We start from the raw sequence: 12932 nt of genomic DNA on the forward strand, positions 1-12932 counted from the left end.
ATCAGTGGGGCATGGTCTGTTTTATTCTCGGACGCTAAACCCAATTGTATCCTGCAGTATTTTACATTCTTCAAGAAGTTATCCGGATATCCATTTGAACATGGATAGCTACGATGTGTCATACTGGATACTCAGTCATCTACTCGTCTGGGTGACGATGTTATAAATCGCAAGTCTGAGTCGAAATGCAGTTGGCCTGCTCTTGGGACTGACACAACTTTTCCCGACTTACGACAACTGTGTGGTGGTCCAATGTTTTGATACACAGCGCCGTGAAGTTAGGAAAACACACCGTTGCGTTCTTCCATTGCGTGCACGGTGCACGTGCAGATCACCGGGGTCTCAAAACAACTTCAGGTTGTCTTCGTATTTCACGGACTTTGAACCGCACTCTGGCTCTGTCATATCTTTGGTTATATCGAACTGGAACCCTGGATGTTATTTTGGGCACCTTGATATCTCGAAAGTTGAACACACTGTCGAATTTTGGTCGCTTTTGATTTGTGTTTTTAAATGTTATGTGAAGTTGGCTGTTGATTGAGTCATCCATTACAACTGACTACACGATTGTCTTGAGAGGGGGCGAGCATAGGACAGGAGAGCAAGTTTGAGTTGCTTTTGTAAACTCTTTTCACTCACGATTTTAGATGTTGGTGGAATAATTCTGTTTTTGTACCAGACTCCATTTCTGTTTGTTTTGATTTCTTCTGGAAAAAAAAATGATGTCTTCCTCTTACTCGGACCCAGTGGATGGGATTTCACAAAAAATGTATGCTGGCAAAAGGCGTAGGAGGCCTGTTAAAAGGTTGGTATAGAATACATTTTGAGGTGCATGATTTTACACAGGAGTGTCTGACTTTTATATATGAAAGCAGGAGACAAGTGTGCTTAACTTCATAAATTGAAATGGACGGATAAGCCTACCTAGTAGTAGTTTTGTAAACTCCTTTCTAAAAAGGATTGGTTTTAAAGGTAGTGGACACTATTGTATTGGTAATTTATTACTCAAAATAATTATTAGCATAAAACCTTACTTCTTACTTCATGTATGTGGTAGCGAGTAAATGGAGAGATGTTCATAGTATAAAACATTGTGAGAAACGGCTCTCTCTGAAGTAGAGAAAGAGGTAAATTTCCATGGATTTGATTTTGAGACCTTAGAATTAGATTTGTGAGGTCTCGAAAGCATCTGAAAGCACCTAGATGGGATAGCGTAACCCTCCTTCGCCGTCGACAGGAGGGTTACACTATCGCAACTAGAAATCACCCAGCCTTGTGTGACGAGGTTGGTTTTTCTTTCATTATTATCTCGCCACTTTGACAACCAATTTAGCTCAAATTTTCACAGGTTTGTTATTTTATGAATGTTGAGATGCTAAACCAAGTGACTTTGACAATTACCAACAATAGTGTCTGTGTCTTTAAATTTTAGCATATGATAGTTTTAACTCAAAATCGGACTAATTATTCCATAAATTATTGATAAATGTTTGTGCAGTATGTAATTTCATATTTATAGTGTTCCATCATTGGTTTTCCAATAATTTAAAACCACATTGACGTCCATTTTACAATTCTAGGTTTATTTTGTAAAATACAATGGAATGCCTTATTTTAAAAAAATACGTATAAACATAAAAACACAAAAACAAATGGAGGCATCTCCCATTATACTGTTGCCGAGTTTGTGATGATGGCAAACAAGACAAGATGAGACAGGCGGACGATCATTACAACAGAAAGACAGAGAGACAGACGGACAGACAAGAAAGCAAATTGACACTGTTAAAAATAACATGTATTGAGAAGTTTACCATAATGTAGATGAGTACATTGCATAGAACTAAACAACATACGTTTTGATTCTATGGAAGCTCAAATTGGTTGCACTGTTAGAAAAGTGATGTCCTTTGGTTTGATCGATGAATGAAGTAGTGAACTGCAGTGATTTAAGTTGTACAGTGATTGGGAGTGTGTCCACAGATTTAGATTAAACTTAATACAGGGTTTGAAGAAATATGATAGTGTAAAGCTTCCCTTCAAATGTTACTAACCGAGGTTCTGTAGTGTTTGAGAAATGAGTAAAACAAGCCTCAAAATAATGTTTGTCTTAGTGAGATCCCATACACCAGTTATGTTTTTATGGTATTGTACCATAATCATTACATACTGGTTAATACGTTTTTACATGCTAAAACTGAGACGAAAATTATTTGTTTTACTCATTTCTCAATAACTACAGCACCTCGGTAAGTAAAATTTCAAGGGAAGCTTTCTACTATCATAACCTTCAAACTGTAAGTTTTTAAATGTAAATCTGTCTAAGATTGAAATTGCTTTCGTTAGAGAAATAGACAGTCTGTGTGAGCAAATCTGTCCCCTACAGTAATTAAGCCCGAATCATGCTTCATTCGAATTGCAAAAGCGAAGTGTTGTATGTTGTTTGTGTGTATCCTGTCAAGTAATCTTGGTTTCATAAATTCAACTCATCCTGAATCTAACAAGGATCACTCGACAGGCAGTAAACATTTAAACTCATTTTAATTTGCAGTCTATTATTATTGAACAACTATCGAGACCTCACAAATCATTTAGTTTGTCTTGACACGAAACTCTCTTTTTCAAATGAGTACAACACCGAACAACAATTGTCAAACTGGTTATAACTATGATATTGTTATTTAATTTTTAGGAACCCAGGGCAGCCCAATGGAGAAATAAAATCTAATCCCAGCAAACGCCACCGTGATCGTCTGAATGCCGAGTTGGATCGTCTTGCCAGCCTTTTACCGTTTGACGCAGATACCATTAGCAAGTTGGACAAATTATCAATCCTTAGACTCAGTGTCAGCTACTTAAGGAGCAAGAGTTACTTTAGTGGTAAGTTATAACTTTTAAGGGTTTCTCTTTTGTTTACAAATGCAAAGACAAAAAAGATGCCAACATTCCCCCCCCCCCTGTTTATAAAGGATAGCCCTACTATTGGAATTGTGGAAGTTAATTTGAGTGATTTTCAATCAATGTGACCAACTGGCATGAAGAAATGTGTATGACGCCAACTTAATTCAAACTTCCGCTAGCTTTCCTACTTCTGTTTTAAAGTAAAGTCTTTAAAAACTCAAGGGATGCATGACTGTCCATGTTACCTTCTTTGGACAGCCATCCAAACAGGGGCCGCTTTCATAGAGCTGCTAAGCACAAAAATTTGCTTGGCATGAAATTTTTGCCTTGATAAAAACAGGATTACCAACCAAATTTCCATTTATTGCATTGCCTTTTACTGGTATTCAGCAGTTGTTTGCTTCCTGAAAATCACATTGAAATTTGGCTGATAATCCTGTTTTTATCAAGGCAAAAATTTCATGCCTAGCAAATTTTTGTGCTTAGCAGCTCTATAAAATTGGGCCCTGGTGAGCACATTACAGAAGTTGTAATGAGTTGAAGCGATGATTGCATATTTAAACAATCCAAAGTGGACGGAGGCCACTCTAACTGCTTAAAGTTTACAGAGCCCTTAAACTGGAGCCTATAGTTTCCCATAGGATACCACTGTCTGATTTCCTGTCGTGGCTGAAGTTCAAAATACCAGGTTGTTTACTTGTTTTCTGTTCTTGTTTACAAAACAGCCAGTACATTATCGGTCTCTTTGGGCTTGAGCTGCTTGTGCTCTTAGACTGACTCCTTGTAGTTTTGTACACACACAGCAACAGTCTTCACAATGTATAGTACCTCTAGCATGTCGTACCTTGGAAGCCAGCTTTTATTATCCTGCCTATTTTGTTGCCAACAATCACTGCTCGGCTCCCATAAATGAGACGTACATAGTTCTCTTAATCCCTGTCTTTTTCAACTCCAGTTTGTTGCCAGTGGCAGTGTACAGGACGGCCCATTAATGGAGGCTTGTGCTTCCATTAACCAACCTTTTGTACCTTGAAAGTGGGAAAGGATTTTCGGTTCATTGGTCTGAGTTTGTGCTGCACTGCTGCCATTGAGGGATGCCCCGTAATGTTTTTATGCATACCGGTTATTTGTATCAAAAACAAACGAGCTTTGCTCCTTCCTTTCACTTCCACAAAATAACGTTCATATTTTTGTGTAGGTAGAATAATAATTTCTATGAAACTTCTTGTTTGACAAGCCACCATGGTATAAAATGTTAGGCAAAGGTTTTTTAAAAGACATAGAAGGCACACTTTATATAGCATAGCACCCCAATGCACCCTGTTTGCTCATTATGTTGGCCATGAAGCCTCTATAGTGATTGCACCCAAACTAACATCAGTTAGAATCTTCCAAACCTACTTGCCACTCGATTAGCTCCTTATTGTTTGCATGTAGGAATATGTTTCCAAACATCCCAGCCGTTTCTAAGTAACATGTAAACGTACTGCACAAGAGGAGGCTCTTCTGTTCAGTTGTAGAATGAGTTGTGGGCCTGTTATGCATACACAAGGCCTATAACCATTGGTCAATGGAGATAGAGAAAAGAACTTGGCTGTAAAGAGATTTTTTTAAGTACATTGTTTGTTATGTGATGAATCCTCTAATTTCAGTACAAGGCCCTGTTTTTCAGCAACTGGGTAACAGTTCAGAAAGAGGAATTTAAAATTATCAAACCAAGGAGAGGGGAAATTAACAAGTTAGCCTTGTTGTTTTTTTGTTTTTGTTTTTAAATCGAATTGTTTCTTTTGTTTAATGCCAAGCATGAAAACATGTTTTGTGTTAAATTTTGGTCAGAGTTTTGGAACTGTGGAACCTATTGGTAAAGTTTCCAAATTAAAGCAAGAGCTTAAATGCCACCCAAAGAAATGTATTGCCTCTAAAAAATAATGCATCACAAAATATTTTTTAATATTTATGTTCGTGGTGATGATAATTTTTATTAATTTTTAGTGACCTTCTTAGAATGTCAGAACTTATTTAAAATCTCATTTACATGTAAGATAATTTCAGTCTATACAGGTAAGATAATTTCAGTCTTCAGTCATTTAATGTAATGATAGTCTGGTTCAACTGCATTGTTTTGAAAAACTGCAGGCAGAAATGTGATCCCTAGATTGTTCTTGTGTAAAGCTACAGACTGCAGCAAAATAAAATGTTGATATAACTGGCCTGCTGAAACTATCCTGTATTATAAGATAAATATTAGCCGCCCATATGAATATAAGTTCTAGATCCTTCTTGAATTTTTGGACATCTAAAGCAATTTCTTTGTACAGTGTAGTATGCAGCCTGCATAGTGTGCGTACATTGCGATACAAATATAACTGTTAACAGTTACAGATGTTCACCTTTAAGTGTCACTGTTATTAAGGTAGCATATGTTCAGTGAAGTTAAAAAACAGGGTTTTCCCCTTTCGCTGTCAGGTTAATTGTGTTTTGTTGTGTGCCTAAATAGATCTGTCCGAACCCCAGCTCCATGATACAAAAGTAAAAGAGATGTGTACGTGTTAGGCCCTACAAAGTTATGGATGCACACACATTTGTTTTCTCCAGAACATGAACTAATGAATTAATGTCTTATTAACATAACATAACATAAAAATTAAAATTTATGAGGCGCCATCAAGATCTTGGTTATTTTATTTGATAGATTTTTAAATGTAGTTTGTAGCATCTATTAATATTTTCAATATGCTGCTGGTACTGCCCTTTAAACTATTTATTGCTGGGTCTTGTCATCATGAGTGTTATGCACAACAAGGTTAAAAGTTCACACCTAATTCATGCACAAACTGTGTGTAGTGTGTTGGGATATCGAGCCTTTGTAAAGTACTTGCTTGACAGCAGTTTACAGTGTCGCACTCCATTCGTATTTCACACTATATGGCCTGCAGAATTACTGATATTTTGTGCCTCTTTCTATATGATGGAAAGTTGAGATTAAACTGGCTAACGATGTATGTGAAATTATAAAACTTATATTTTGGCAATCACAGATGAAGGGTTCACCCTTATTCAGTCTGAACTGTGAATGTTTTACTCAAAGTAATGAACTTGATTATTAGTACTGTGTAGTGTGTACATCAAGCACATGTCGCATTACGAAGGAAGAAAAAGAAATTGTCACAAGGAACACAAGACAGGCCTACATCTAAGCTTAGATACATCTTGTGTATAAACAATCACTTAGAAGTACTGGGTTCCCAAGATGCCATTGAAACAAGCTCTAAGATCAACTGTTTTCTTTCCTAGGAAAGTGTGTCTCCTTTTTTGGTTTGAACCCACCTTGTGTAGTCATTTTGGGATCTTATGCAGCTTATGTATGAACAATTGAAATAAATAAACCCCAGTATTTTCTTTTTCTTCAAAGAATAATAACAATATCCAACTGTTGAGATTGATTTTCTTCTTGTTAAATGCCAGTCAATATATCTCACTATTCACAAAAGCAGAACATGTTGCATTGCTATGCCATATTATACCCCACATAATAGCACACTGTAAATCTACTCTTAACCTGAATTGGTTATTATTTGTCCAATCCTCTTTACCTCCTCCCTTGAGAGAGATTTAAAATACCCTTAGATTGTGCCCCAGCCCCCAAGGATTTTCTCTCAACAACCTAGCAGGATTTCTTTTGTGTGCCCAATTCTTTGCTTTGAGTTAAGTACAGACAAAAGACTCTCAAAAGCAGAGAAAGAGTTAATTTATTGTTGGCATTTTCTTTTTCTCCACCTCCACAAAAAAAAGGTTTCAGGCAAAAAAAAAACTAAGTCTGGCTGGGTGGGTGAATGAATGGGGAGAGGTTGTCTGCACGTTAGAAAAACAACCCAATGTGTGTCCCCGTTGAGTTGTTAGTGGCCTTTTACAGTATGACTGGACATTGGTATTTAGGGCATGGGGTGGACCAATTGTAGAAGAACTATTAGCGGACTATTTCATTTCATGCAATAAATGGAGACTGACTTCATTGTCTGGCATCAGGAATCCTTTTATTTACGGTATCCTTGAAGTGGCACTCGCTCTCATAAGGCTACATGCAATCAACTATTTTGTTAACTGTTACCATCTAAAACATGTCCCATTGTCATGGATGAGTTTCAGATGTTCGCTTGGTGCGGACATTTCAAAATTTTATATTTGTTATTTTTTTCATGTAATTTGGCTGCAAACTGTCTCAAGTTGGTAGATTGGAATGAGCTGGTTCATATGGATTTTCCCGTGTAATTAGTTTATGAATAACACTTTAGAGTTTGAGTGCTGATGGTGATGGTTTATTGCTGTGTCATGCTAACATGTTTATCAGAGCAGATGGCTGAGCTCTGGGCCCAAGTTCAAAGAGCTGCCTAAAGAAGAAACCATTGCTTAAAAGTAAACATTTCCTACTGAGCAAAAATAAGCATCGTACAAGTCATGACATGATATTTTGGCTGGTACATGTAAGCATAAAACTGTGTTAATTTTTTCTACTTTTCTGCTTTTAAGCAGAAATTGGGCTCTGCTTTTAGCAGTTAATATTAATAGCATTGGAAGACTTTTTGAGATGCTATAATTTAGGTGGCAGAAGACCTATATGTAGGCCTACACGGTAAATTCGTTCTGGAAAATGTACACACATTTTCGGAACTACGTAAAAAGCTATGAAAATTTACCTGATATGTCTGCTACCACCTAGTGTTTTTTTAAATTGCCATTTTGCTCTTCATATCAAAGCTACTCTGCAGCAAACCTAGGGCCACCCTGTAAAATGAGGACCAAATTCTGTGAAATAAAAAAACCCTCAGATGGAAATAACTCCAAACCATCCACAAATTTAAATTCAAAGCAAAGCAGACTGTAGACCTTGTGAAGGTGGCTATTTATCAAGCAGTATAAATTAGCATTAAAATCTCTTGCACTTTAGCCGGATAATTTAATTAGGTAGTTTTTACAGTTACACAAGACATTCCCGGACGAGGCAAGAAAACATAAACCATACCCGAATGGGCCTTTTGTTGTGATCAAAATAGTAACTGGACGAGCATACTGTGCATGCATAATTGAAGCATTCAATTAATTAAACGCCCTTTAAGACAAAATTAAAGAATGCTCAGTCCCCACGACAATTCATGTTGAGGACTTGAGTACATAATCTCAGTGTTTACATTTAATACATTGGATCGTCCTCTTGTCGTTGATGGTACAGCCATGGTACAGCACTGCTGTTTTGTTAATCTGAGCCTGCCAGCCATCTGCAGCATCTTTCTATTCAAGTCCTAGCCTTGACCTTAGCCCCTCAGGGCCCTCCTAGGATGTTATGCTATTACTGCTCCGCACCCCTGGGGAAAAACATCTCAAAACTCCATCTTATAGTTGGCCCTTGAGTGCTCGCTCCTCCATGGTTATTAATGCCAAATGGAGTTACTCCCCATCTTACCTAAAGACTTACTTAAATGCTATCCACACATTTTCTATTTTCAACGCTACTTTGGTTCTGTTTCTTTCTACGTTTTAATAAAACCCCGGAGGCGCTGTTGGATATTAAATGTAGTATGGGTGTAGAAAATCCCCAGGCAAGGCAGTTTGTCCTGCAGCTACTACATGTATTAATAAAGAAAGATTCTTAGTTGCCAATCAATGACATCATACACCAATGGGATCTCATTCTACTATGAAGGCGTCAGGTCTCACACATCACTGCTTCCAAAACAAGCTTGGGTCCCTCGCAGAATGTTCATTTTGTAGCTTAGCAGTATGGTACAAATGTATTGTAGTTGTTTTGGGGCATTGTCTCACATTGCTTTGGTTTTTAATAAGGGAATCAATGTGTGGTGAAGAGGTTTTCAACTAGTGGTTTAATCCCAACGAGGCCTGGTTCTTGATAATTTTACCGAGACGAAGTTGAGGTAAATTATCAAGAACCAGGCCTCAGCTAGTTTAAACCACTAGTTGAAAACCGATTCAACACACTTTGATTCCCATTCATAAATAACATTTCGTAAAAAAACATCAACACTTTGGGTCAAAAAGTAAAATAAATGCAAAATGTATAATTGTTCAATGATTTTTTTCAACACAAAACCCCTCCAGCTATGAAATGGTAAGGCCCTGCGCCGCCCTCGGGTAAACCGCTCTTTTTAAGGGAATGCTGTGCGTGGCACAACTGTTCCAGCCGTTGCTCTCGACCAATAGGAATGAAGAAACTCTTATAATCACAGGTGCAAGCTTTGTGTCACGCCCATGTTTCAACACTTTTTACTGGTCATAAACAAAGTTTTATACACACCCACGTGACGCGCTCTCCACCAATAGGAATAGCCAATCTGTCTGAGGTATTTATGAATAATTATTTTTGACATAATTAGATCACTTGAGAACATTATCATTGAAAAAAATAAGTTAAGGATATGACAGGAAACAAAAAGCAATAAAATCTCACTTTGCATCAATCATGTTGGCAGTTTGTCCAATGTTTGTAACTCTTATAAAGGTATCTGAAATAATCAAAAAGTTTTCCAAAATATGAATTGACATGCAGGCTTTTACTGAAAATAAGTGAAGTTGATTCATTTGATGTGTAAAAATTTGTATTGAGTCGCCCTCAAATTTCCATCAACAATTTGTGAAAAAATTGATTTGCCTCTTTTATCCACTTTTTGATAATTACAAAATTCATAGTCAACTCAACTTCTTTATTTCGCCAGTATGTAAGGCCTATGTGTCCATTGACATGGGTGGTATCAAGTACAGTGTAGTATAAAAAAAAAACCAAGACCCAGCAAATGGAAATACTGATAAAAACAGGTCTAGGGTAGATAGGTGGTACACTGTGTTTTCCTGGCATATCCATGCTGCTTTGGATCTAGTTTTTCACACACAAGGTTGGAGATTGTTATGATGATGATGGGTTTTTCACAGTGCAAGTCATTATTTTACCCAGGAGAGAGGATGTACAGAAGTAGCTGGAATCGTGGGTGTGTTTGTCGTAAAGAGGGTGAAGCTGTAATTAGTACTGATGCAATGAACTTTGGCTATATCACATTGCAAGTCATCTTGTTATGTTGCATCACAGGAATCATACAAAGTTTAGCAGATTGTCTTCAATGTGTTCAGTGGTGAAAATCGTCATATGAAAACCACAGTGTCCAAGTGGTTTTGCTATTGCTGAAAAGCATCACTGTTTTAAAATATGAAAAAGGGGAAACCCTCTGGTTACTGGTTTGTTTGTTTGTTTGTTTGTTTGTTTGTTTGTTTGTTTGTTTGTTTGTTTGTTTGTTTGTTTGTTTGTTTGTTTGTTTGTTTGTTTGTTTGTTTGTGTATAAATGATCTTCCTGTCAAACTAACATGGCCGGCCACTTATGGTTTTGAATCCCATAAATGGTCGACCGTGTTAGTTCGCACAGCAAAAGGAAAACCACGCAATTTCGAGACAAATTTGTATGGATCGTTGTTTTCTACTACAACCATAAATGCAATTTATAACAAACTGTTACAAGCGCTTTTTATACTGCCAACTCGTCCGATCCGAGGCAACATGTTCCTTTAACCTTCTATATTAATTGCACAAATCAAGAAGTTGTGATTCAGTAACGGTTTAATCTAGTCATTGTTAAATCAGTGGTTAGCTTGGGGGAAGTGGTGACCTGACTTTTATAAACTGAACTGAAGTGATTGTTTGAGCAGAAAAACGTTGTGATTGTAAGTATTTCGAACCAGAGTGAAACATAAAACACTGAGCACTGATGTATGTGATGTTGTTTCTCAAATGAAATTCACACAGTGACAAAAAAATAAAAAAAATAATTGGCTTTTAAATTAAATTTATACTGCAAACCTGTAATTTCTGTGGCTATTCTGTTTTCAAACCTCTTTTGATGAACGAGTGCATATCAATCGCTTGTGTATTGTAAGTTGATCAAAAAACTCAAAATGATCCAGCTTCATTGCAGAAAAGTTTGTAACAGGTTAACAGATCATTAGTATCATGACAAAATTGCTGTAAATTTGAAACATACATATTATATTAACTCAGTTATAGCACGGCAGAAAAACATCGTTGCACTTTTTGTGTTGATGGATTTCTCTTCACCCAAGGACACAAAGAATATGACTTCAAGGGATTTGGTGACGTGCAGAACACCTCTAGGATCTCATATACATGTAAATGATCCATTTACAACGGAACCTGCGATGGTTATCACCGATCGTATCTTGCTAATTACACACATATTGAATACTAAGGACTTTTTTTTTTCCATTTTCTTGAATGGCACAGCCCATTTCTCATTATCTAAACCGAGCAAACTGCGTATGAAACTCTGGTAGTACATGTATGCAAGCAAATCTCATCACTTCTTTAATTAGGCCCTTATCTCAAAAAGTACAGTCCATTAGCTTTAAAGGACTGAAACTGACTGTTTTTTGCACTTTGTTTTATGTTTTCTGCTCCTTTTTTTGTTTATTTGGACGTTAAACACCTTAAAACATACATTATTCAAGCAACAATATTGGGCGCTAGAATGTCATGAACTGGTGTCCACACTGCTCATAAAATACTGCAGTGAGTAAGTTTCCTCTACTTTTAAAACAAGTTTTTGCGTCTTTGTTGATTGGAGTGGCTTCCCACCCCACTAAGCAAGCTGTGCAATGATATCTCAATAGACTCTGGAGACTCACAGCCACAGGGAACCTGACCCACTCTAGACCTTTCAGTATCAATATTATCATTATCATCAAGGCAGATCAGTAAAAGAAACATGAACAGAATAGAAAGTAGGTCATGCTTTATGAAAGTCAAATTTGATTTATTGCTGATAATCGCAAAAAGTAGGTCAGGTGGTAGTGAGATAAATAATGGAAAAGCGCAGAAAAGTGAATGAACTAATGACATTATTTGGACAAATTTGCTGACAAAGACAGCAGATACTGATTTCAAACCTAGCTTATTTCATGAAATTGTAAAAAAATTGAACCTTGTGTTAAGTTTGAAAAGGGGCTTGTTTCTTACAAAAAGATTATAAAACAACATAACAGGGGCTCTGTTGTCGTGGTCAAAGCAGGCCTCTAGCAGTACATGGAATTATAAACGCTCACCCAGTTACTACAAATGTGCGGAGCACTCTCCATAGATATGATACAGAGGAGGGGGGGAGCAGGCAAGCAGTAACTGAGTTAGAGTTCATAATTCCATGTACAGCCACATAAGCTTGGGCGATATCACGATATTATCGAATATCGCGATACTAACTTGGAAACGATTTTGATATCGGATTGATTTGGTTTTTATCGAAATATCAATATATCGCGATATATCGTGATATATCGCGATATATCGAGATATCGATTAAATATCGCAATATCGGGATGTATTTTCTAGGTGAGACATCATGCACCCCATAGATTTGGAGTAAAACCAGAAGAATAGGTCATTAGAACACCTCTCTTATGCTTGAAGACTGATGATGTCAAATTTAATTAATCGCGATTATATCGAATATCGCGATATATTGTCGGCGATATATCGTGAATAAAATAAATCGATATCGCCCAAGCTTACAGCCACATACCTGCTCTGATCGTGACCAAACAGCCCCTTCAAAAAATGTTTAGCATGAAAGTTCCTCTGTGTTGGTACTTGAATACAATTAAATAAATCCTTCGATCAAAACACTTGAACCAACATGATCAAAAGCTAACCATTAAAATATATTAAACACAATTTTTGTGTTTTTAGTCAATAACATCTAATGAGCACCATTTTTTAGTCTTCATTGGTTTACACTGTTCCTGTTTTTATTTATTATAGCTCAAAATTGTAAGCCTTTCCCCAAACTGTTGATTATACATTAAAAGGATACTGTGAGTTTGCTATTATGGGGCATGTCGAGACATGCAAATTAAACACGTCATTTAACATCGCACCTTCATTTTGAGATATCTGCATATTGCTGGGTCGTACAAGTGAACTTGGAATGTTTCCACACTAACCAGCTGTTGCCAAATTAAAAATA

At 36.9% G+C, this 12932-nt stretch overlaps 1 protein-coding gene across 3 annotated transcripts in view; it reads left to right on the forward strand.

The window, feature by feature from the left end:
- LOC139947382 (uncharacterized) overlaps positions 1–12932 on the forward strand; it is a 99790-nt gene continuing 86858 nt past the window's right edge. For all 3 annotated transcript variants that reach the window (XR_011787347.1, XR_011787348.1, XM_071945288.1), the window contains exons 1-2: positions 1–805; positions 2693–2880. Coding sequence is in view for 1 of the 3 variants with exons in the window: in XM_071945288.1 (XP_071801389.1) it covers positions 720–805; positions 2693–2880 (274 nt within the window). In the remaining 2 variants the exon portion in view is untranslated. The remainder of the gene's footprint in view (positions 806–2692; positions 2881–12932) is intronic.

The sequence above is a fragment of the Asterias amurensis genome, chromosome 14 (assembly GCF_032118995.1).
Source record: "Asterias amurensis chromosome 14, ASM3211899v1".
Lineage (NCBI taxonomy): Eukaryota > Metazoa > Echinodermata > Asteroidea > Forcipulatida > Asteriidae > Asterias > Asterias amurensis.